The sequence below is a fragment of the Mustela erminea genome, chromosome 18, assembly GCF_009829155.1.
Source record: "Mustela erminea isolate mMusErm1 chromosome 18, mMusErm1.Pri, whole genome shotgun sequence".
NCBI classification, from domain to species: Eukaryota; Metazoa; Chordata; class Mammalia; order Carnivora; family Mustelidae; genus Mustela; species Mustela erminea.
The window spans coordinates 38,728,962-38,749,598 of NC_045631.1; the positions used below are offsets into that span (position 1 = coordinate 38,728,962).

The 20,637-nt window shown below is 55.9% G+C and overlaps 1 protein-coding gene across 1 annotated transcript; it reads right to left on the reverse strand.

Moving 5' to 3' along the window:
- Positions 1–25: 25 nt before the first annotated feature.
- On the reverse strand, positions 26–18,164 carry GPR179 (G protein-coupled receptor 179). The gene is given in 12 exon segments (XM_032322346.1): positions 26–2,055; positions 2,057–7,093; positions 8,648–8,794; positions 9,325–9,430; positions 10,085–10,223; positions 10,400–10,635; positions 10,962–11,071; positions 11,434–11,502; positions 12,316–12,551; positions 12,966–13,053; positions 15,829–15,937; positions 17,238–18,164. Coding segments are annotated over 12 exon segments (7,308 nt in total). The 5' UTR covers positions 18,032–18,164; the 3' UTR covers positions 26–1,818.
- Positions 18,165–20,637: the final 2,473 nt, after the last annotated feature.

The window sequence follows — 20,637 nt, forward strand, 5'->3', positions numbered from 1 at the left end:
CTAACGTGAGTGATCAAGAAAAAACATTCTTTATTTTTTTCCCATGGTTTATTTCTCAGTAGGGGTTATAGGAACAACTTTTCTGTTTCCAGCGAGACCCAACCCAATGGACTTGTTCTGATGTGTGTTTAGCAAACTTCCCAACAGCTTAGAAGCAGCAAGGTTAACTAGCCAGAGCCCAGAGCAGCAGTACGCTTTAATTACTGCTCTGAAATCCCAGGGCAAGGGACCAGGTAAGTGGGAGGGGCTAGATAGAGAACAAGGGCATCTGGTCCCTGAAAGACTGGGTTTTTCCATTCTTTGTTTTTGGAAATGGAGGATTTTGTTACTTTTTCTGGCAAAGTCTTAAAGCTGCCCAGAGTATGTATATGCAGACTCATATTTTCCCCCCATTGGGTATTTGGTCTCCTTGTTTTGTCTTTTTCTTCCCTGTGAGTGGCATCAGGGTCCACGCAGTTAGAGGGCAGGCTTACTGTCATCTTCAGGGTCCCTGCCAAGCTCTGCCATGTCTAGTCTGCCTGTTTCCTCCCCCCTCCTAACCCCTGCCAATGCCAGGGCTTTGACCAGCGCTTTTCTCCTTCCTCACTTCCCTCTGATAGTATCCTCTCATTCCATCACTCTTCTCTGGGACCACTTAAGCAAGGGTAGCCTGAACTGAACTCACTTGAGAGGATAGAACCGAGCTCACTAAGAAGGCTTTGTGCTTCTATGAGGCCCTTTCCCCCACCTTCAGGCCTTGAACCTGCCTGGTAGGGTTACTCTTTCTGAGGACAGTTCTTAGCACCGGCCATAAACAGGGCTTGCTTGCTTTCTTGCTTCTTGGAAAGGCAACTGATGGCGGGCCTCTTGTTACTGAGCAAGTGATTTGGAGCGGTACTCACATCAGAACCAGAAACCCCTGGCTCCGGTTATACCAACAGCTGAGCAGGGTCCCTTTGATGACAGCCCCGGAAGGCTGGGAGGAGAACGAGCCAGAGAGGTGAACTCGAGATGGAAAACATGGGGCAGAAGTGGGGAGAAACCATCTGAAAAAGCTAGTAAGGGGCACACGCAGATGGAGAGGGTGTCTAGAAGGGAGGGCTCCCCCTGGCAGGACTTGGAGCCACTGCCTTACCTCCTGTGCTCTCCATCTCTGGTGTTGCTTTGGATGCCACATGTTGGTAAGGAAGTAAGTGTGTTCGATTGGCTCTCCATCAGCAGCCAGCAGGGTGGGCATGAGGATCAATACGGCAGAAGGGGAGAGCCAAAGTCAAGATGGAAAGGTCCTTAAGGCATTTCAGAACCCTCTTGAGCCATTTAAGTTTTTCCCCAGACTTATCCTTGAACTTGAATTAAGTGACTTCTCAAGCTGCCTACGGTGACCTTCACAGCCTTCCTCAGTCCCTAATACTGCCAGTGCCTTGCATGGTTTCATTTCTTCTCAGAAAATGGTCAAGAAAGGGGGTCTCCTTATGAGAAAATGTGGGCTGGGCCTGCTGACTTCTTTCACCCCTGACACTGGTTGCAGAAGCAGGTGTCCAAACACAGCTCATGTTGAGTCCTCTAGCTGGATGGGAGGGTTCCCCTGAAGCAGAAGGTCTGGCCTTTGTTTTCTGGAGCAGGAACAAGAGTAGGAAGAGAAGAAGGGGTGAGACTCTTGGGGCCTGAGCTGCCCGATCTTATATAGTTTGTCTCAGAATGAGTTGCCTTCTGGCCTTGTTGGAGAAGAGAAGTGGCCCAGTGTCTCTGACTCGGCTCTTTGGGAACACGTAGGACTTGGAAAGGACCTTGGCTTCGGAAAACCAGCCACCCGACATTCGACTTCACGTGATGGCATTGTTACTCACAGTCCCAAGGATAGACCGTTGGCGGGGAGAGTTCTTCATGTGGAGCTGTAGAAACCCCTTCTCCTTGGTCCACAGTTAAGGAGGAGGATTCTTGAACCTCAGCTTCTTGGAGACTCGGCTCTGGGGCTGAGCTTGTCCTCGGCCCATGTCCTGAGGCTCCTTGGAGTTCTCTGACACCTTCCGGAGTAAAAGTACTGCCTGCCTTACTCACCTCAGGGCGGGGCGCTTTTGCTTTCTGGAAGGGAGCTACCCGGAGGACTGTGGACTAAAAGGCATGGTGGGTTCTCAGGGACTGTGGGGAAAAACATTTCCTTCTGAGTTGCTGTTGAAGCCAGAAGGCCGGATTCCTCAGATGGCACTCCAGTTCCCTCCCAGACACAGACGTCTGCCATGGTGCCCTTTATCTTGTTCCCTTCTGGATCTGTGACTTCCCACTGACACACCTCTGCCATCCTGCTCCTTGCACGGCTGGCTCCCTGGGGACTGCATGTGGGATGGCCAGTGCTGGGAGCATCTGGCTGGGGGCAGGGTGCCCCCAAACCTCTGCCTTCCTGGGGGCACACGGTCTCCTGCTCTCGGCTGACTTTTGCTGCTTCTTTGTAAATGTGTTCTTCTGTCCCTCTAGAGGCTGCCTTTTGAAGGATCATTTCTCCCTGCCCTCGGGACTTTCCGTCCACCTCTTGCCCCAGTCCTCCTTTCTCTGCAGCTTCCTTATTCACCTCCCAAGGGCAGATTTCCACTTCTTTAGCAGATGGAGCTGCTTCTGCTTCCCACGGACCCACTGCTGCCACCTTGGCCCCCACACTGCCTGCTGCCTCCGAACTGCCTTTACGCCTGTCAGAAGCTCGCGGGGCTGGCTGTGGAGACAGCTCCCCACAGTCTTGACTCTCCCAGGGACACACCGCCTCCTGTTTCCCATCTGCCCTCTCTGGCTTCTCCTGAACCGCCACAGTTTTGGGTTCTGGTCTTCCCGGGGCTCTATCCTTCTCCTCTTGAGGTGGCCCTTTTCCATCCTGGCTTGCCATCCCTTTGTCTGGGGCCCTTTCAGGCACCTCCCAGGGGCAGATGGCAGCTTTGGTACTGCTGTCAGGTTTAGGAGCATCTAAGGCAGGAGCATCCCACGGGCAAACCTCAGTGAGCCTGCCCCCGACGCTGGCCGGTGTCTGAGAGCCAGCTGTAGGTTGGTCACGGCCCTGATGGTCAGGGTGAGAGACAGTGCCTGCCGGGGCCATGCTTTCCCAAGGACAGACAGAGTGTAACTCATCCCTTGCTTTTCCCTCATCGTCAATAGTGAATTCTCCTACTTTTGAGGATGGAGCTCTTTCTGGGGTTTTGTGTCCTGGGAGGGAGCCCGTCTTTGGGTCGCGTGTCAGGCGCCCTTTCTCTGCTGCCTCATCCCTCACTTCCAAGGAACGTTCCTCAGCCACTTCACAACTCAGGCTGACGGATGAGTCTGAGACCTCAGGGCCCTTCGCCAAGGGTTCCCTCAAGCCCTTCTCCCAAGGACAAACAGCTTCCTGCTCTTGACTCTGTTTTGTCTCCCATTTTGGTATGTCTTCTCCCAAGGAGGTGAGTCTCTCCTTTTCTAGAGTTTTCTCCCCCTGCCCTGCTAAGTCACTCCTCCTCTCTTGGTCCAGTCCCGTCCCAGAAGCTCCTTCATTCACCTCCCAGGGACAGATCTTGGCTTTCTCACTGGCAGGGGCCTCTTCCACTTCCCAGGGACACACCTCAGCTGCCCGGCAGCCCACATGGTCCAGTTCCTGGAATCCAGCTTTTGGTCTCTCTGTGCCCAGAGAGTCTGAATGCCAAGAGGAGCTGCCTGGATCCAAGCTTTCCCAGGGACAGGCCATCTCCCGCTCCCAGGCTGGCCTCTCTGGCTTCTCTGGAGCAGTAACAGCTGTCTTGCTGGGTCCAGGACGTGCAGAAAACTTTCCTGTGTCATTTGGAAATTTCCTAATGGCCTCAACTCCCAAAGCCCTTTCCTGCCCTGCTCCAGCACCCACCTCCCAGGGACAGACCTCAGCCTTCTCAGCAGACACAGTGTCCTCCATATCCCATGGACAGATCTCCGCAACTTTGCTTCCCACACTGCCTGACATGTGGAAACTGGCTCTAGGTCCATCTGCTTCTTGAGGGCCTGATTGTGGGGAGAAGCTGCCAGGGTCCACATTCTCCCAGGGACAGACTGCTTCCTGCTTTTGGATCTGTGTCTCAGGCTCTTCCCCAGCTGTGCCATCTTTGATCCCTGACATCCCAGGCCCTTTCTCCTTGTCCTTTTGAGATTCTCTTGCTTTTGCTGTCTGGTCCAATGTCCAGTTGTCTCTTATTCTTTCATCCACCTCCCAAGGACAGAGTTCTGCCCTGGCAGGTGTTACTTCCTTTGGCTGTGGCCTGAGATCTTCCCGGGGACCTACCTGTGTTGCCCTGCTTCCTCCCTTGCTAAGGAATTGGCCACCAGCTTTGGTTGAGGAACTATCTAGACATGGGTGGGAGGGCCCAGGGTTTGAGGTCTCCTGGGGACACACTGACTCCTGCTGCTGATCCTTTTTCTGCACTGCCTTCCCAGCCTGTTCTCCCATCTCTCCAGGCTTTCCAGGGAAAGCCTGTCTGGAGGCTTTCCCCTCTTCCTGGAGAATATTTCCCCCTGCCCCCTGACTCAGCATTTCCTTCCCCACTACCTCATCACCTAGCTCCCAGGGACAGATCTCTGCTTTCCTGGCAGGAGCATCTCCTGCCTCCCACGGACACACTTCTGAGATGCTACTGCCCACACTCCCCGAGCATCCAGGGGCTCCTGGGGCTGGAGTGGAGACTGCTGAGGGGCCCCGGAAATCTGTCCTCTCCCACGGACAAAAGGATTCCAAATTTCCACTCAGTTTCTGTTCTTTCCAGAAGGTTGCTTTCATGGAGGTTTCCTGCTTTTCCTGGGGAAGCTTCTTCATGCCCTCCTGGAATGGTTTCCCATTCCCTCCCTCGCATGCCTCCCAGGGACAGAGCTCTGCCTTGGCAGCATCAGCTGTACAAACTTCTGAGCCTGTGCCCTCCTGCTGATGCTTCTTCACCTCTCTAGCCTCTCTCCTGCCCACTGCCTCAGACCTGCCCTTGATTCCGTCAGAGTCCTGAGAGACTGACCAGCAGGACGGACTCCCAGGATCGACACCCTCCCAGGGACACACGGCCTCCTGCCCCCTGACCAGCCTCTCTGGCTTTTTCCGAGCAACAACCACCACATTTTGGGGCTCTGACTTTTCTGAGGCTCTCCCTCTCTCTTGGGAGTCCTCGAGATTTTGTTGTAATGCCCCCTTCTCAGGGGCTCCTTCGCTCGCCTCCCAGGGGCAGATCTGGGCCTTGTAGCCATGGTCAGGCTGACACACTTCCGACTGGGTGACTTCCCTGGGGCACATCTCTGCCATCCTGTGGTCAGCTCCGCCCAGGGACTGGAGGCCAGCTTTGGGCAGTTCCCGCCACCCGAAAGGGGCTTCTTTTGCTCCCTCAGCACTTTTGTCCCCAACTGTGCTTTGGCTGGCTTGCCTCAGTGTAGCAGACTCTGCTTTACCTGCTCTCTCTCCTCTCCCCTCCCCTAGACAGTGGGATGTCCTCCTGCCTCTGTCTTCTTGTTCCCTGCTGCCCTCCCGGCGATAGACTTGAAGCATTCTGCTGGTGTGAGCGTTCTGTTGGTTCTGGAGGGATTCCTCGTCATCACAGGGTGCAAGGGCGGCCTGCTTACTCACAGCCTTGGGCCGGCTTAGCCTGGGGGACCTGGGGCACGGCCCCACACCCTCGCCCCCCACCGCAGCTCTGCCTTTCTCCTCTGTCTCACGACTCCCTTCCCCGCTCTCCTTTTCTTTGTGAGTGCTCCGGGAACGAGTCAAAGCTTTGATAGCCAGGCCTAGACTGTGCACGGAAACCTGCTGAATGGGGGTCTTGAGGCTGTGGGATTTAGAGAAGACCTTAGACTTATCCTCGTCACCCTCATCAGCTCCCCCTTGGAGGCGTCCCTCCTCTGTGGTCCCCGCATTCTCCCCTGTGCTCCTTTTCTCAACTGCAACAGAGAGGGCTCTCCAGAGCTTGGCCCGAGCTGGGGAAGGGGAGAGGCTGCTCCGCTCTGGCCCTGAGGGGCTTTCTTGAGCCACATTTCCTTTCTTGACTGGCAGTTCTGCATTCTCCCAGGGGCAGATGAACGGGAGTAAGTTGGGGCTTTGGGGGGGCACGAGGATTGGTGCCAGGACAGGGACTGGTGTTGGGGCTGGGGCTGGGACCAGGACCGGGACCGGGGCCAGGGCCGGGGCCGGGGCCGGGGCCGGGGCTGGGGCTAGGGCTGGGGCCTGGGCTGGGGCTGGGGCTGGGGCTGGGGCCGGGGCCGGAGCTGGCATCAGAGCTGGAGCAAGGGTGGAGGTGGGAGACAGCATCCTTGGCTCTCCCAGGCCCGCTCCAGACAGGGCCATGATGGGTGTGGAGACCTGGTGCCGGACGGGCGGGTGAGGCAGCCTCCTGGCAGCCTCCTCCTGAAGCCTCCCTGTGGCAGCGGCAGCCTTGTGGGAGCCGTCCACACTGAGGCTCTTGGCCGGGGATGGTGGGGCTGACAGGGGGGCCCCTCGAGCTCGCTCCAGCCTCCTGGCTGACGGCCTCCTCACTGGGCTCGCCAAGGCTGCCTCGGCCTTCTTCCTCTCCTCCCGCTCCTTGGCCTGCCGATAGGTCTCCTCCAGGTAGGCCTGGCTGGCCACGAGCAGGGCCTTTTCCCTGGAGCCCGCCACCACGCTGAGCGACTTCTGCAGGGATGTGGGCCGGGCCCTGGGGAGCCTCTCGCACACCGTCAGGTTGTGGGCGCTGGCGGACCTGAAGCCCAGGGCAGGGGGCCCCTCCACCGACTCCCGACTCTCCCTGCTTTCCCTCGAGGCCTTCTTGGCGAGCTTCCTGCGCAGCAGCGAGTCAAGGAGGGGTGGGTCCTGCTCCCGGCGGTGACCCTGGCGCTCGTGGTCGTAGGTGCTGTGGGACTTGCGCAGGGCCGGGGTCCCCTCGGGGTTCTGGAAGCTGGAGCTGAGAAGCCGGCGGCGCGAGGAGCCAGGCAGGCTGCCCAGGCGGGGGGAACCCGAGTCCCGGGAGTGCTGGCGGGCCAGGGCCTCCGGGAACTCGGCCAGGTACCTCATGAAGGAGCGGCCCAGGCCCTGGCGCGAGCTGCCCCGCTTCTTGGGCAGGTGCGGGTTGTTTGCAGCCATTTCCTTGGTCTTGTGGACCTCGAGCTGGGCGTAGAGCTTCTTCAGTTCGTCCTGCAGTGAGGGAGGTATGAGGAGAGCAGATGGAGCACGGAGCTCTCTCCAGGGCCTGACTGCCCTGCCTCCCGCTCTCCCAGCCATTATTTGGACCATTTTCTCTGGAACATCTCTTCCCACCAAGGTGTGTCCCTTCCCTGCTTAGACAACCCTCAGAATCCACCTGTCTTCTCTGAGTCACATCTGCTTGGTTCTGAGGATGCGGGGGGCACTCCTTTCTCTGTGATCTGATGGAAGTCACTTGCCTGCGTGACGGGAAGCCTGGGTGCCAGGCTGCTGACCCAGCATGTGCATGAAGGCTGTTTGATTTTTTTTCAGATTTTATTTATTTGAGAGAGAGCATGAGTGGGGGTGAGGGGCAGAGGAAAAAGCCGACTCCTCGCTGAGCACAGAGCTTAATCCCAGGACATGGGGCTCCATCCCAGGACTCTAGGATCTCGACCAAAGCTGAAGGCAGCCGCTCAATGGACTGAGCCACCCAGGCGCTCCCTGAAGGCTCTCAGAGCCTCTGCTTCTATGAGGTAACAAGAGCTGGCTGCCCCCTGTGAGAGTCCTCAGGAGGGTCACGTGAGATTGATGGTGTGAGAAGTGCTCTATTTGGGTTCAAGTGCAGGAATGGGAATTTGAGAACCTTCTACTTTGGATTCCTCCCCAGAGCCAGCATCAGCATAGGGACGGAGACTGCGTGCTGCTCCGCAAAGTAGGGGTACGGGCTGGCATTGCTGTGGCTGAGCACCTCCACACTCTCTGGCCTTCCAGCTTGACTGGGGCCTTGGTTCAGCCACTTCCCCGGAAGGCAGAGCCCAGAAGGGAAGGAGGACACGGGGAAAAAACAGGCAGAGGCAGCTAGGACAAGGACGAGTTGGGAGATGCAAACAAGTCAAGGGTACAGGGAGGCCCCAGGGGAGATGGAGGCAATGGACAAAATGGCTCCCTGAGGTTGTTCCCACACCTTGGATTTGATCAAACAACAGGCTGAGACCACCAGGTTTCCTTATTTCCTACCCACTGAGCTTCTGATCTGGGTTCCGTGACTATGACGCCCCTACACTGAAAAAGAAGGGCAAAGATGGTCTCCTGATGTAAGACTCAGGAAAAACTTCCCTTCTCTAAGACTGCCAGGTCCAGGGAAGGGGTGTCCTGATATGGAAATCTCTGGTAGTAGCAAACCACCTGAACTACACAGCCCCGTGGTTGGCCCTAGGGTCACCAAGTGCCCAGATGTCCTGTCCCTCACGACTGCCCCTGCTGGGTGGGAGTGGAGCACCACCCACCGCCCTGCCTCTCACTTGCTAAGTGGCCTGGGTTTCAGGGATGCATGTTCTGGGCCTCTGGTGGTCTCTTCACTTAGGTGGTGTGTGAAGGCATCTGAACAGTCAGGGGAGGCGGCTGGAGAAGGGAAGGAAGAAAGGAGGCAGGTCTTCGAGAGACGGAAAGTGAGGGCCAGGGGAGGGGCCTGCAGGATACACGGCCCAGGCTGCAGGGCAGCAGGGATCCTGGCCCAGTCTCTAAAAGCAAGCGTCCAAAGGAGGCGAGGAGGCCCGCACGTACCCGGATGTCTCCGGCGTCCAGGCTGCGCTCGCTCCAGGCTGAGGCGATGCTGCTGTCCAGGTAGGAGCCTGAGCGCTGCAGGTCCAGCTCATCCTCGTACACCTCATCCACCATCTCCTCTCGGGGAGGAGCCCCCGGCTTCTGGAACTGGCCAGGGTGGGTGTGACGGCGGGAGAAAAAGAGTCAGCTCGGCTCCCTGTTTACTCCTATTCCCACCTGCTCCGGGGAATCCATCTTTACTTGGGGCACCTTCACCCCCTCTCTAATTCGCAATTCCGAGGGCAGGAAGAGTTTTGCGCTCTGTCATCCTCCTCCTACGCAGCTGCCCCCACAATTCCTAGCCATGGCCTTCAGCTCCCTGACCTATCTCTCTGTAATTGTTTCCAAGTTGACTTTTCAGAGTCCACCACACTAAACTGCTAGGTGTGTTACAAAGAGCTCTCCTGCCCTAGCTCTGATTTCCTTTGCCCTCAGGTGGGAGGCAGAGAGACACAGTCGCTTCCTCCCCACCCCCCCACCCCAAGCGGGCTCCTCCCACAGGCCCTGCGGCTCCGCCCACTCTCCCCCAGGGGTCATCCTCACTCTGACCTGGAGAGGGCGCTGTGGCGGCGGCAGATCCACGGTGCCCTTACCAAGGGGCTGGGGTAGGCTCACAACCAGGAGAGGGGAGACCTCACCTTAGGAATGAAGATCAGAGCCAGTGTGGTGGTGACGGTGCTGTGGGTGTGGAAGAAGAAGAGGAGCAGGGTCCAGTCTGGGTGCAGGGAGGGAACCAGCAGAAACCTGAGGGTGTGAGGGAGGGAACATCAGCTCTGGGTGACAGGGGCCTCTTCTCCCTCACCTGTCTCACTGGCTCACCCCCTAGCTCCAGTCCTGATCTCTGTGGAGCTTCTGGGTGGTTTGAGAAGGGCACTTCCCCTTCTTCTTGCCCTCCCAAGGATGTAGGTCCTACCTCAAGGCTCACATTAACCCCCACCTCTGAGAAGCCCTCCCAGACTACTCTTCTCTGGTTGCCTAGAGCTTCCAGCTCTGTTATGGATGCCCTGTGGGTTGATTCTGCCTTTGCCACACCGCCAAGTCCTTCTGAACGTTCACAGCGGGCCTGCTGCTGGAGGGGCTGAGGTGTGAGGGGGGAAAAGGCAGGGAGAATTGAGCATGTGTGGGAAGGAGCACAGTGGAGGTGCCAGACATGTGGCCTAGGACTAGGAGGAGAATTAGGAGCAGACACGCTTCCTCTTTTGGGGTGCTGTGTAAGACCTGGGGTCCAGGAAGGGTATCTGAGGGGAGGGCCACCGATGGCGGAGGGGCCTTTCTCCCCTGGCCGAGGCCTGGCTGTGTGGTGAGGATGGCTGTGGGATGGGGTTCCTCGGGCCTGGGAGAGGCAAGAGTGGTGGGCGATGGGGAGGTGTGGTGGGTCGGGGTAGGGGGCGGCCTCACCTGGCCGCGTGGAAGGCAGAGGAGAGAAGCAGCTCGTTGTGCAGGGCGATGCTCATGTAGCGTGGCTCATGGAAGGCGGAGGGAACGGCTCGGGTGGCGTAGCACAAGAAGCTGCCCCAGCACAGGAGCAGCACCTCAGCTGTAGAGGAGTGAGGGACAGAGATGTGAGCACCAGCTCAGCAGCTGGGCGGTGGCCTCTCTCTGTGCCGGGTGTGCCGGGGGAGGTGGGGACTGGGGACAAGGCCAAGGCCGGAGGACCCCTGCAGGTGCAGCATGGGGGTCCCCAGTGAGGCAGGCTCAGCAGAAGCAGCTCACCCACAACCATGATGTAGTCCCAGTGGTCGTGATGGCAGAGGTAGAAGTGACGGCCCGCAGGAGTGTGGCCACGGGCCACCAGGGGTGCATGGCTGCCTCTTTCCAGGGCCCCCGCCGTCCACACCACCAGGAAGGCCAGCACAAGCAGCAGGAGCAGCCCCAGCCACTGCAGCAGCCGCCCATTGCTAAGGTGGGGGCCCCGCTGGGCCGAGCGAGACAGAAACAGCTGGAGAACTCTACAAGGGTGCGGGTGGTGGGGAGAGGCATAGGCGGAGGGCCAAGGAGAGGGGCCAGGTCTCTGGCCTCTGTCCATGGCTTCCCCTCCATACGTGCCTGTCCTCCTGTCCTTCCCATGGTTGGCTGCCTCCCTGACCCCCCCCAAATGCTGCATCTGAGGAGGGCTATGGTGATAGGGGTGGGCCTGGGGTGGGGGTGGGGGGATGGGGTGCACCGGGGAGTAGAGCTGGTAAGGGTCTGGCTGGGAAGAACTCCACCCCTTTCCAAACGACCTGGGGCTGCCTGGAGTGAGCAGCCCCAGAGCAAGGTCTGCCCCAGACCCTACCTATAAAGCTTGAGTATAATGGTGCCGTAGACAGTGGCAAAACCCAGCAACCGGACCCAGCGGAGAGCGATACAGCGGAATACACTGGGCTTGAAGTACAGAATGAAGACCTGGGGAGTGCGGGAGGGGGACAGAAGTTGGGGCTCTCCCATGTACATCCTCTTTCTGATCTGCTGCCCTTTCTAATAGCCTTGCCACAGAGGCATCATCACCTCCATCTCTCAGAGGAGCAGCTGAAGTATCAGAGAGGTTAGGTCATTTGTCCTAAGTCACACAGTAGGACATCAAGCTCTTTTTAGCAAGGACTCTTTGGCTTCAGAGGTCACCAGGCCAGCCTGCCATTTGTAGATATGAGTATGGAGATTTTGAGGTCTCTGAATCTCTCTAAGGGAGCAGAAAGGATGTAGAATTCTGGGGTTTGGAGGACACCAGGCAGGGATCACGTGGGGTCAGACTCTGACCACAGACTCACAGGGAAGTAGAGCAGCAGGGATCCAAAAAGGATGGCTTCCAGCAGGACAACTCCAGAGGTTCTGATCCTCTGTGAACCCAGGAAAGAGAGAGGTGTGTGAACAGGGCAGTGGGAAAACAGAGCCTGGATGATCGTGGGGGAGAATCTCAGGCCTGTTTTAGGGGTCACTTGATGGCCCTGGGCTAAGGTCTTATCCTGTAACATCAGCTCTGCCCTCTTGGTCCACAGCCACACACCCCCCCCCCCAGGTTAAGACCAAGGTTGCACATAGCATCTATCCCCCAACCCTGCTCCCTGCCTCCCAACTCCTAGAAGGGGCCTGATTGCAGACCTGGGCTCCAGTCACAAGCTGCTGGAGCTAGAAGGATCCCACACATTCCCCAGACTTTGGGTCAGACTGCTTCTTTGTCTAGATAACCCCTTCTCTGCCTGGAAATCAGTCAGTTGACCTTCAAGACTGGCTCAAATGTCATATTCTCCAGATGGGTTTTCCCAGGCCATCTCAGGCAGGACAACTCGGTCCTTTCTTTGAGCTCACATGGCAACCAACACACACTTCCATCCTCGCCTTTGTTGTGCTGTGTTGTCATTTTCTTTATAGGCCTGCTTCCTCCGTTCAACTGGGAGCTCCAGGGGAGTCTAGACCACGTCTCCCTAGTGCCTACACTGTGTTTTGAATCAAGTCCAATGCCTACACTTAACAGGCAACAAATCTAAGGCAATGGGGTCACTTGCCCAAGGTCACCTGGTATGTTAGGTTAAGCATGAAGACCAGAACCCATTTCTTCTGAGTTCTCGTCTTAGGGAGGCTCTGGCCCCTAGGTGATACTGGGGACCCAAGGGATGGTAGGACACGTGTAGGAGAGGCGGGACCTTCCTTGCCTTGCTCCGGCGGCATCTGTAGGAGAGCAGCATGCTCATGAAGACCGCCAGCATGCAGCAGGCCTGGCAGGCCAGCACGGCTGCCCGCAGTGCCGAGGCTTCCTCCACCAGGCATGGCCTAGCGTCCCTGCAGCTGGTGCAGCCCTCGGCACACGGCTGGCACCGCAGCAGCCTCCCGGAGCTGCCATGTGGGGCCCCGAATTGCCCAGCAGGCTGGGCAGCACTCTCTCCCAACCCTATAAAGAACAAGATGGCTGCAAGGAGAGGGGCCCAGCGGGGGCATGCCAGCCTTCTCTCCCACGGGCCACCATAGCCCTCTCCCTGCCCTCCTACAGTTGGTCACCCCTGGGGGCGGGCTGGGAAGCAGGGCGAGTGAGGAAGTGGATATTCCCAGGGAAGGACCGGGAAACAGAAAGAGGCAATGTCAGGCTAGGACTCACTGCGAGGCTCAACTTGCATCAGACTGGCATGGTAAGGGCTCATTTTCAGAAGGCTCAGACACCCCCACAGTGGATCCTGCCTGCCTTGCCTGCTTCTCTCCACCTTCTGCCCTTGCCCCACAAGACCCTTGCCAGTGTCTCACCCCAGCATTTTCTCCCCAGGTGCCCCCTCCACCCAGCCCAGCCTGACCCTCACCACGGTTAACATACCCCCAGAGCGGCTTGCCCCGTAGAAACCAGGTCGGCAGCGGCAGAGGTAGTGGCCGAGGACAAAGCCCTGACTGTCCAAGGGGAAACACTGCAGGGATGACAAACAAGATAGGGGTTTATATGGGGTTTTCGCTCCTGGGAAGAGATGGAGGGTCCGCGTACCTTCCTATTCACAGCACCTGCTCCGTACAAGGGACCCCCTTCCCCCACTAGAAGTCCTTCCAGTCCTTAGGAATCCTTCTCTCTCTGGAAACCCTACTCTATTCCCGTCATCACCTCTTTTCAACAAAGAGTTTGGGAAGAGATCACCCTTTTATTCTGAGAGGCAGTGACGGGAGCCTCACAGATCCCATGTCCCAGTGCCCAGCTGTTGCTACAGTGAGGCACCGGGGGAGGTGGAAGTAGGGAGAACTTGGAGTCCAATCACATCTGTGTGCCTACATCCTGTTTCAAAGGGTCCCCATCACCTTCCTTTTTGGTTCACAGGTGGTTTGAAAAGGCCCCCACAGAGGAGAGGCTTCCCCTACCAGGGGCCATCTGGCTTTGGCACAGGACTGATTTCCCCAGCCCTAATGCCAGGCTAATGCCAGGCTCGTGGGATGCCAAGGCCGCCTCTTTATTCCACCTCCATCCATTGATGTCTGCCTAGCAGGGGACGGAGCAGACCTCAGAGCCAGGCAGGGGAGATGAGCACATGGATGAGGTCAGAGCTGCTGGAGGCAGTGGTTAGGGACAGACCTAACAGTGGGATGAAGGAAGGGCTTCGCCCTGGGAGCTTCCACATCGAGCACCTGACTTCACCTAGAAAAGTTACACGGTGGTACTTCTGAAATCGTGGCCCAGCTTCCCTTCTTGCCAGGAGCATGAGAATGCGCTATGTTCCCACCAGCGTCTGCACAATCAGGCCAATGTGTACGGAGACGTGCTGTGGCTCGGTTTAATAATGCACTGAATAATGGGAGCCCTTCTCTATCCCTGGACTTAGAGTTCCAAAAACATGTACCCCAAAGAGCCACAGATGCCCAAACCCGCCCCACCTCCCAGCAGGCTGCAGGGCTTGCCTTGGCTTTGGTTCAGCTCAGGCACGACACGCGGTCAAGTGCAGCCGTGGAGCAGATTATTATTAGTTCACTGGCCTCCCAGCTTCTCAGTCCCAGGCTTGCAGGATTACCAGCCATTGTTTTCCATTATCCCGATCTCCTGCATCCATGGCTTTGAGTCTGCCAGCCCCTGGCTTGGGTTCCCTCACCTTTACCAATCCCAGAGCTCTTCAAGCTCCTTCTTTGGTTAGAGTCCTCCCACATCCCAATCAACAATTACACTTAGGAGCCCTGTCAACATGGAGAATGTGGTCTAGGAGAGGGAAAGGGGATGATTAATAGGGACTTAGGGAGCGGTCCTGGGGGTGGATCTTAGGGCACCCAGTACCAAAAGGGGAGAGCAGACAGGGAGGCATACTGAGAATTCAAAGGAACAAGGATGACTATCTCCATTGGAGGATGGGGAGCAGGCTGTAAGTGTCCTCACTTTTTTTTTTTTTTAAGATTTTATTTATTTGACAGAGTTCACAAGTAGGCAGAGAGGCAGGCAGAGAGGCAGGCAGAGAGAGAGAGAGAGAGAGAGAGGAGGAAGCAGGCTCCCTGCTGAGCAGAGAGCCCAATGCAGGACTCCATCCCAGGACCCTGGGATCATGACCTGAGCCGAAGGCAGAGGCTTTAACCCATTGAGCCACCCAGGTGCCCCTCATTTTTTTTTTTAAGATTTTATTTATTTATTTGACACAGAGAGATCACAAGTAGACAGAGAGGCAGGCAGAGAGAGAGGGGGAAGCAGGCTCCCCGCTGAGCAGAGTCCAATGTGTTACTCAATCCCAAAACTCTGGGATCATGACCTGAGCCGAAAGCAGAGGCTTTAACCCACTGAGCCACCCAGGCGCCCCTCACTTTTTAAAAAAAATGTAGGTTCTATACTCAATGTAGGGCTTAAACTCAAGGTCCCCAGAGATCAAGAGTTACATGCTCTACAGACAGCCAGCCAAAAGTGCCCCCTCACTTTTTTTTTTCTATGTTCATGTTTTTTTATTATTCATTCAACTTTAAGTGCCTATTATGTATCAAGCAGGAGAAGTTGGGAACTTCTCAGAAATGACCATCAACATATCATTTCTGAATTTTCTTTTGTCTTTTAGTTTTTATTTTTTTATTGAAGTATTTTTTGGCTGTAAGTGTCCTCGCTTTTAAATAGCCTGGTATAGGGGGCGCCTGGGTGGCTCAGTGGGTTAAAGCCTCTGCCTTCGGCTCAGGTCATGATATCAGAGTCCTGAGATCAAACCCCACATCGGGCTCTCTGCTCAGCAGGGAGCCTGCTTCCTCCTCTCTTTCTGTCTGCCTCTCTACCTACTGGTGATCTCTGTCAAATAAATAAAATAAAATCTTTTAAAATAAATAAATAAATAGCCTGGTATCTGAAGGTGCCTGGGTGGCTCAGTTAAGTGTCTGACTTCAGCCCAGGTCATGATCTCAGGGTCCTGGGGTGGAATCCTTGCTCAGTGGGGGATCTGCTTGTCCCTTTGTCCCTCCTCCCACCCCATGCATGTGCATGCACGCGCACACGCATGCACGCACACCTACTCTCTCTCAATCTCAAATAAATAAATAAAATTTTGAAAAAATAAAAATAAAAAAATTTAAAGCCTAGAATCTCATTTCTGTCTCTCTCTCATCACTAGGGATTCCCTTGAAGCCCTGAGGCTGATATGCTTTGGTTCAGTTGCTCCTAGGAGCTGGGTGGTGGCAGGGATGGGAAAGGGGAAAGGAGGCAGGACCCCAGGCGCCCCTCCCCCCACCGTCCTCCTTATCCTTACCTGGGTGCTGTTGAGATCACACAGGTGTGTGTTGGAGTACCAGCCTGGCCCACTGGCACACTGATTGATGTCCACGCTCTGAAGGTCTATGTCCATCTGCACCTGCCCCCTAGGACAGTGAATTGGCAATTAGGGGTGCAGCAAAGGGTGCCAAGGTGGTCATGTGTCCTCAGGCCCCAGACCAGGGAGCACTGCAAGCTTTGCAAACTTTAGCAGAGCAGTTGCAGTGTGCAAGGACAGAGGGCACACCTGCATTCCATTTCTCCAGTGCTATTCATCCTCACTGTTTCTGTGGGCAACAGTCTTCTTCCCTGTAGGTTGTTCCCCGACATCCCTCAGCTTTTCAACATCCTAGCATTTCCTCTTTCTATTAGTGGGTAGACGGAGGGAGCATGTCAAGACATGTGGAAGCCAGGGCTCTGATGATCTGCCTGAAGGGGATTTTCACACTTCTCCACCACATGTATACACACACACACACACACACACTCGCTCGTGCGCGCGCTCACAGGCCCTGAACTCAGCTATTAACCACCCCCTCACTCTGCCCAAACCAGATATGAATTGATCACAGCATAGGAACTATGGAATGGAGCTGCCTGGCCCCAGAGCTCCCAAACTCTGCTCTGGGCTGTATGGGGAGAGCTGGCTAGAGGCCAGGCTGCTGGCTGGCAGGAGGGAAAGCCTGTTGGAAGCAATGAATAGGGACACAGAGCTGGAAAAACAATTTGAGTGTTGCGTGCCTTGCAGTTCTGTGCCCACTTGCTGCCTCCTCCCCACCAGGGTTCCCAATCACCTCTTTATTTCGGTTGAAGGAGGAGGTCAGTCATTTGAAGAGTACCAGTCAGGACAAGCAGGACTGGAACCCATTTGAGGTGAGAATATAGTCACTGAGAGTGACCCTGGGGACCTGGCCAACTCCTAGACAGAAGGAGCAATGAATGGTTCCCAAGCTTCCCCCCTCCACCCCCACCAAGAACTTTTCTTCCCTTGGAGAAGCCTCCTTTTATAGTTCTAGATTGCTTAAGAGCAGCAGGTTGGTCTCCTGGAATGCCCATGAGACTACTTGTGCATGGCCTGTCAGCTGTCATCCACACTAAGCCTGCTCCTGCCTTCTCCCCACTCCCCAGACCTGGGGGCAGACCTATGCTCAGCTGTACACACACATATGTCTATACCTACGTACAAGTGGGTTGATTCATACACACTGTGTACACTCACACCTGTATGTGCTAACAGACAGTTACAGATTCCCAGAGTCAACTGCAAATAGCTGAATGCAAATAGGCACATCTGTGCCCCCCCAGATACATATGTGTGTGCCAAATGGCCCACGCACAGCTGGCTGGACTCAGGCCCCCACCCCCACGTACCTGCAAATGTGTCAAAGACTGTGCAAACACACTTACCTGACCTCTGGGCTGAGGTCTGGCTGGAGACCATAGAAGGTGGCAGAAAGAGTGACAAGCCAGCCAGGACGGAGCCGGCCCTCCTGGCACTCCAGGAAGGGAGGAGAGAGCTTCACATGCCTCATGTCCCCCACATAGCCATCCCCCTGTGGCCACTTGGGGCTGCCGAGGCTCCCGAGGTCATTGGTCAGCACTCGCTTCTGTAGAGCAGAGGTGTCCGGGGCCCTGGTTGGGCTCTCCTCCTGAACTCTGGTCCCAGACAAGTCCTGAAGGAGGGTCTCCTCCCCCATCCGTGTGGCCTGTAGGGCCAGAGGCAGGTGACTGGCCCCTGGCGGAGGGTCAAAGGTCAGAAAAGCCCGGTACGCCCTTGGGTCCCCCTCGGCCACGCTGCGGACCAGTGCCTGGTACCACTCTACATCCTCCTCCACACTGGATTCGCGGATGTCATTGGCCTGCAGCAGCATGTTGAGGAAATTAGCAGCCTGGGCAAGGGTGCCCGCTGCCCTCCATAGGACTGGGGGGAGCCCTGGGCTGGCTTCTGCGCCCTGGGCTTCGTAGCGTTCACTGCAATTAGCCCCCGACAGCTGTCGGGTGTCTCCAGAGTAGAGAAAAGCCAGAGCTGCCTCGGCTCCCTCTCGGGGCACCCACAGGGGCCCAGACCCCGGTTGGACATGGGAGGACAGAGGTGGCCCAGAGCGGAGGGGCCGCGGACCTCCCAGAGCCCAGCTGCAGAGGAAACAGCAGCCCAGCAGTCCCCACACAGGGTGGAGCATGACCCCCGCTCTGGGGCCCATCCTCAGGGCAGCTCTCCGGTCCCTAGGGGTCCAGGCTGCCTGGGGGATCTAGGGGCTCAGGAGAGCCCAGGCTGAGGTTGGCTGGCTCCACGCCTCCTGTCCTCGCTTTCTCTCTTCCTCTCTCCCTCTCTCTCTCACGCTGTGCTGTCTTGCCTGTTTTTCCTTCTCTCTAACGTCATCAGCTGGCTTCTGGATGTAGGCATGAGGGCTCTGCCCCTCCTCTCTCAGTGTGACCCCCCATTGCAAACCCTCTTAATCCTGGCACCACCCCTCTTCCCTCCTCTTCTCATCCAGCATCTAGGCTCCCTTCCCCCACTGGGCATCCCACATCGGCCCCAGAGAGAGAGATGAACGGGAGGGAAGAGAATGAGACCAGACCAGTCGCACTCTCCCTCCCTCCCTCCCTCTGCCCTTTGCTCCATTAGGAGAGCTGGGCAAATCCGGGATGGGGCGCCATAGCAACCGCAGATGAGCTTGTGCCCCTCTCTCCTCCCCTCTGCTCCACTCAGCCTCCTGGCAGCAATAGCGACGGGCATGATAAAGGGCCAAGCTGCAGCTCCTGGCAGGCAGCTCTGGCTGCCTGTACCCCCCTGACACGGTGCTGCCGAAATTGAATTTGAGATTGGGGGTGGTGGGGGGTGGGGGGAAGAGAGCCTAATATAACCACAGCCAATCTCTGAACAAACTGTGGCAGTTTATCAAGAGCTTCTTGTGTGCTTTATCTCAACGGATCTGCCCCACAAGCATGTATGGGAGGTCAGTATTATCCCCATTTCACAGATGCAGACACTGAGGCTCAGAGACTCACCTGAGATCACATAGCTCACTTTAAGTTGAGACTCAAGCCCAGAGCTCTGACTCTCCACACTGGCCCCCATCAAACTCCCATGACCCTGTTATTCAAGACTAGTGACCGAAGAGTGAATCGAGACCCAGAGAGTTTAAAAGTTCCCCACCCCCCACAAGGATCACACTGTCATTCATGACCTCAGCAGGTCTTCACCTTCCACTCAGGGGAGCCTCTCTTCTCCAGCACCACAGAGGTAACAACCCCAGCCAATGGGGTGTATGTACGTGTGTGTATTTGCGTGTACGCACGGGCGCTTGTCTGTAATGAGGACAGGGAGAAGAGAGTGGACAAAATTTTGCTTCTGCTTCACACTCCTTCATTTTGTCATCCTAAATCCCGTCTCTCTTTATTGAGTTAGTACTGCCTTGGATCCAGAGGGTGTATTCTTTTTTTTTCTTTTTCTTTTTTTTTTAAGATTCCATTTATCATTGGAGACAGAGAGAGAGGGAGGTACAAGAGGCAGGTCAGGGCAGAGGCACAGAGAGAAGCAGACTCCCTGCCAAGCAGGGAGCCTGACACAGGGGTCGATCCCAGGACTTGATCCCGGGACCCCAGGATCACAACCCAAGCCAAAGGCAGATGCTTAACTGACTTAGCCACCCAGGAGCCCCAGAAGGGTGTGGATTCATGCAGGTAGCCATAGAACAAAGCTCCCGCCTTCCTCTCCTGCCGTCTTCCATTACTCTTGTGCTCTCCTCTATCCCACTCCCAGAGATCTGGCCCCACATACACAAGCTGTCTCTTGGCTTCGTTCTCTCTCGCTCTGCCCACTCCCTTAAACCTTTGATGTCCCAGAGCACTGAGTGTATGCAGCAAGGGATGGGTGATGATTTCTAGAAACTCCCTTTGCTTTACTGGTGGGCTCTGCAAACAGTTCTGCATTGGATCCTAAGTGAGAACATCAGAGTGGGAGGGAGAGGAGGGGCTTGAGGACAGCCCCCCAGCAGAACCCCTATGATGGCAGAACTGGAAGGGCCTCTAGCTCAGACCTTTCTCCGATAGAGAAGGAAAATAGGACTAAAGCTGCGGGTGGGCATCGTTGACCTTCTCAAAACCATGAAGCTGCTTGTGAGTGGAGTCAGACCTGTAGGACGCATGCATAGCTCTCTCCTCAGCCATTGTGATTCCGTGTGCTAAGAGAGAGGGATGGAGGGGAAAATACACCCATTCCAAGCTCTGGGTCTTACTGGTTACTGTTAGTGGAGGGTCACGAACACACTGTATGAAGACATAATAATAATAATCATTTTGATCCCCCAAGAAGCTTTTCATAATAATAACTACTAACATTTGTGTCATGTTTTCGCATTTCTGTGTAAGCTTTCATTTAACCCCCACAAAAGCCCCTGGGGGGAATTATTAGTGAACCATTTTTGCCAATAGAACACAGGTTCAAAGATACTAGATTATTTGCTCTTGGTCGTCCATCCAGGAAATGGTGTGAGTAGGACTCAGAGTAGCTGGAGAGCTGTAGAGGGGCAAGGATGGTCCCTGTCTCCCTTATCACTGCAGCCCCGAGGCCTAGCCCACCACTGAACGACTAAGTGATCTCAGGAGCGACTTCAGTTCTCTGGGTTTCTCTTCCCAAACCTTTGAAACTAGGGTCCTACCACTTCAGGGACCACCTAGATGGGCCTCAGTTAAAGAGATATGTATAGACGCAAGACCCATTCAACAAATACACACAAATTCAATTCATACAAAGATAACACTTCCTTTACTTGAAGCTGAATTTTCAATGCTTTTTCCCAGGACC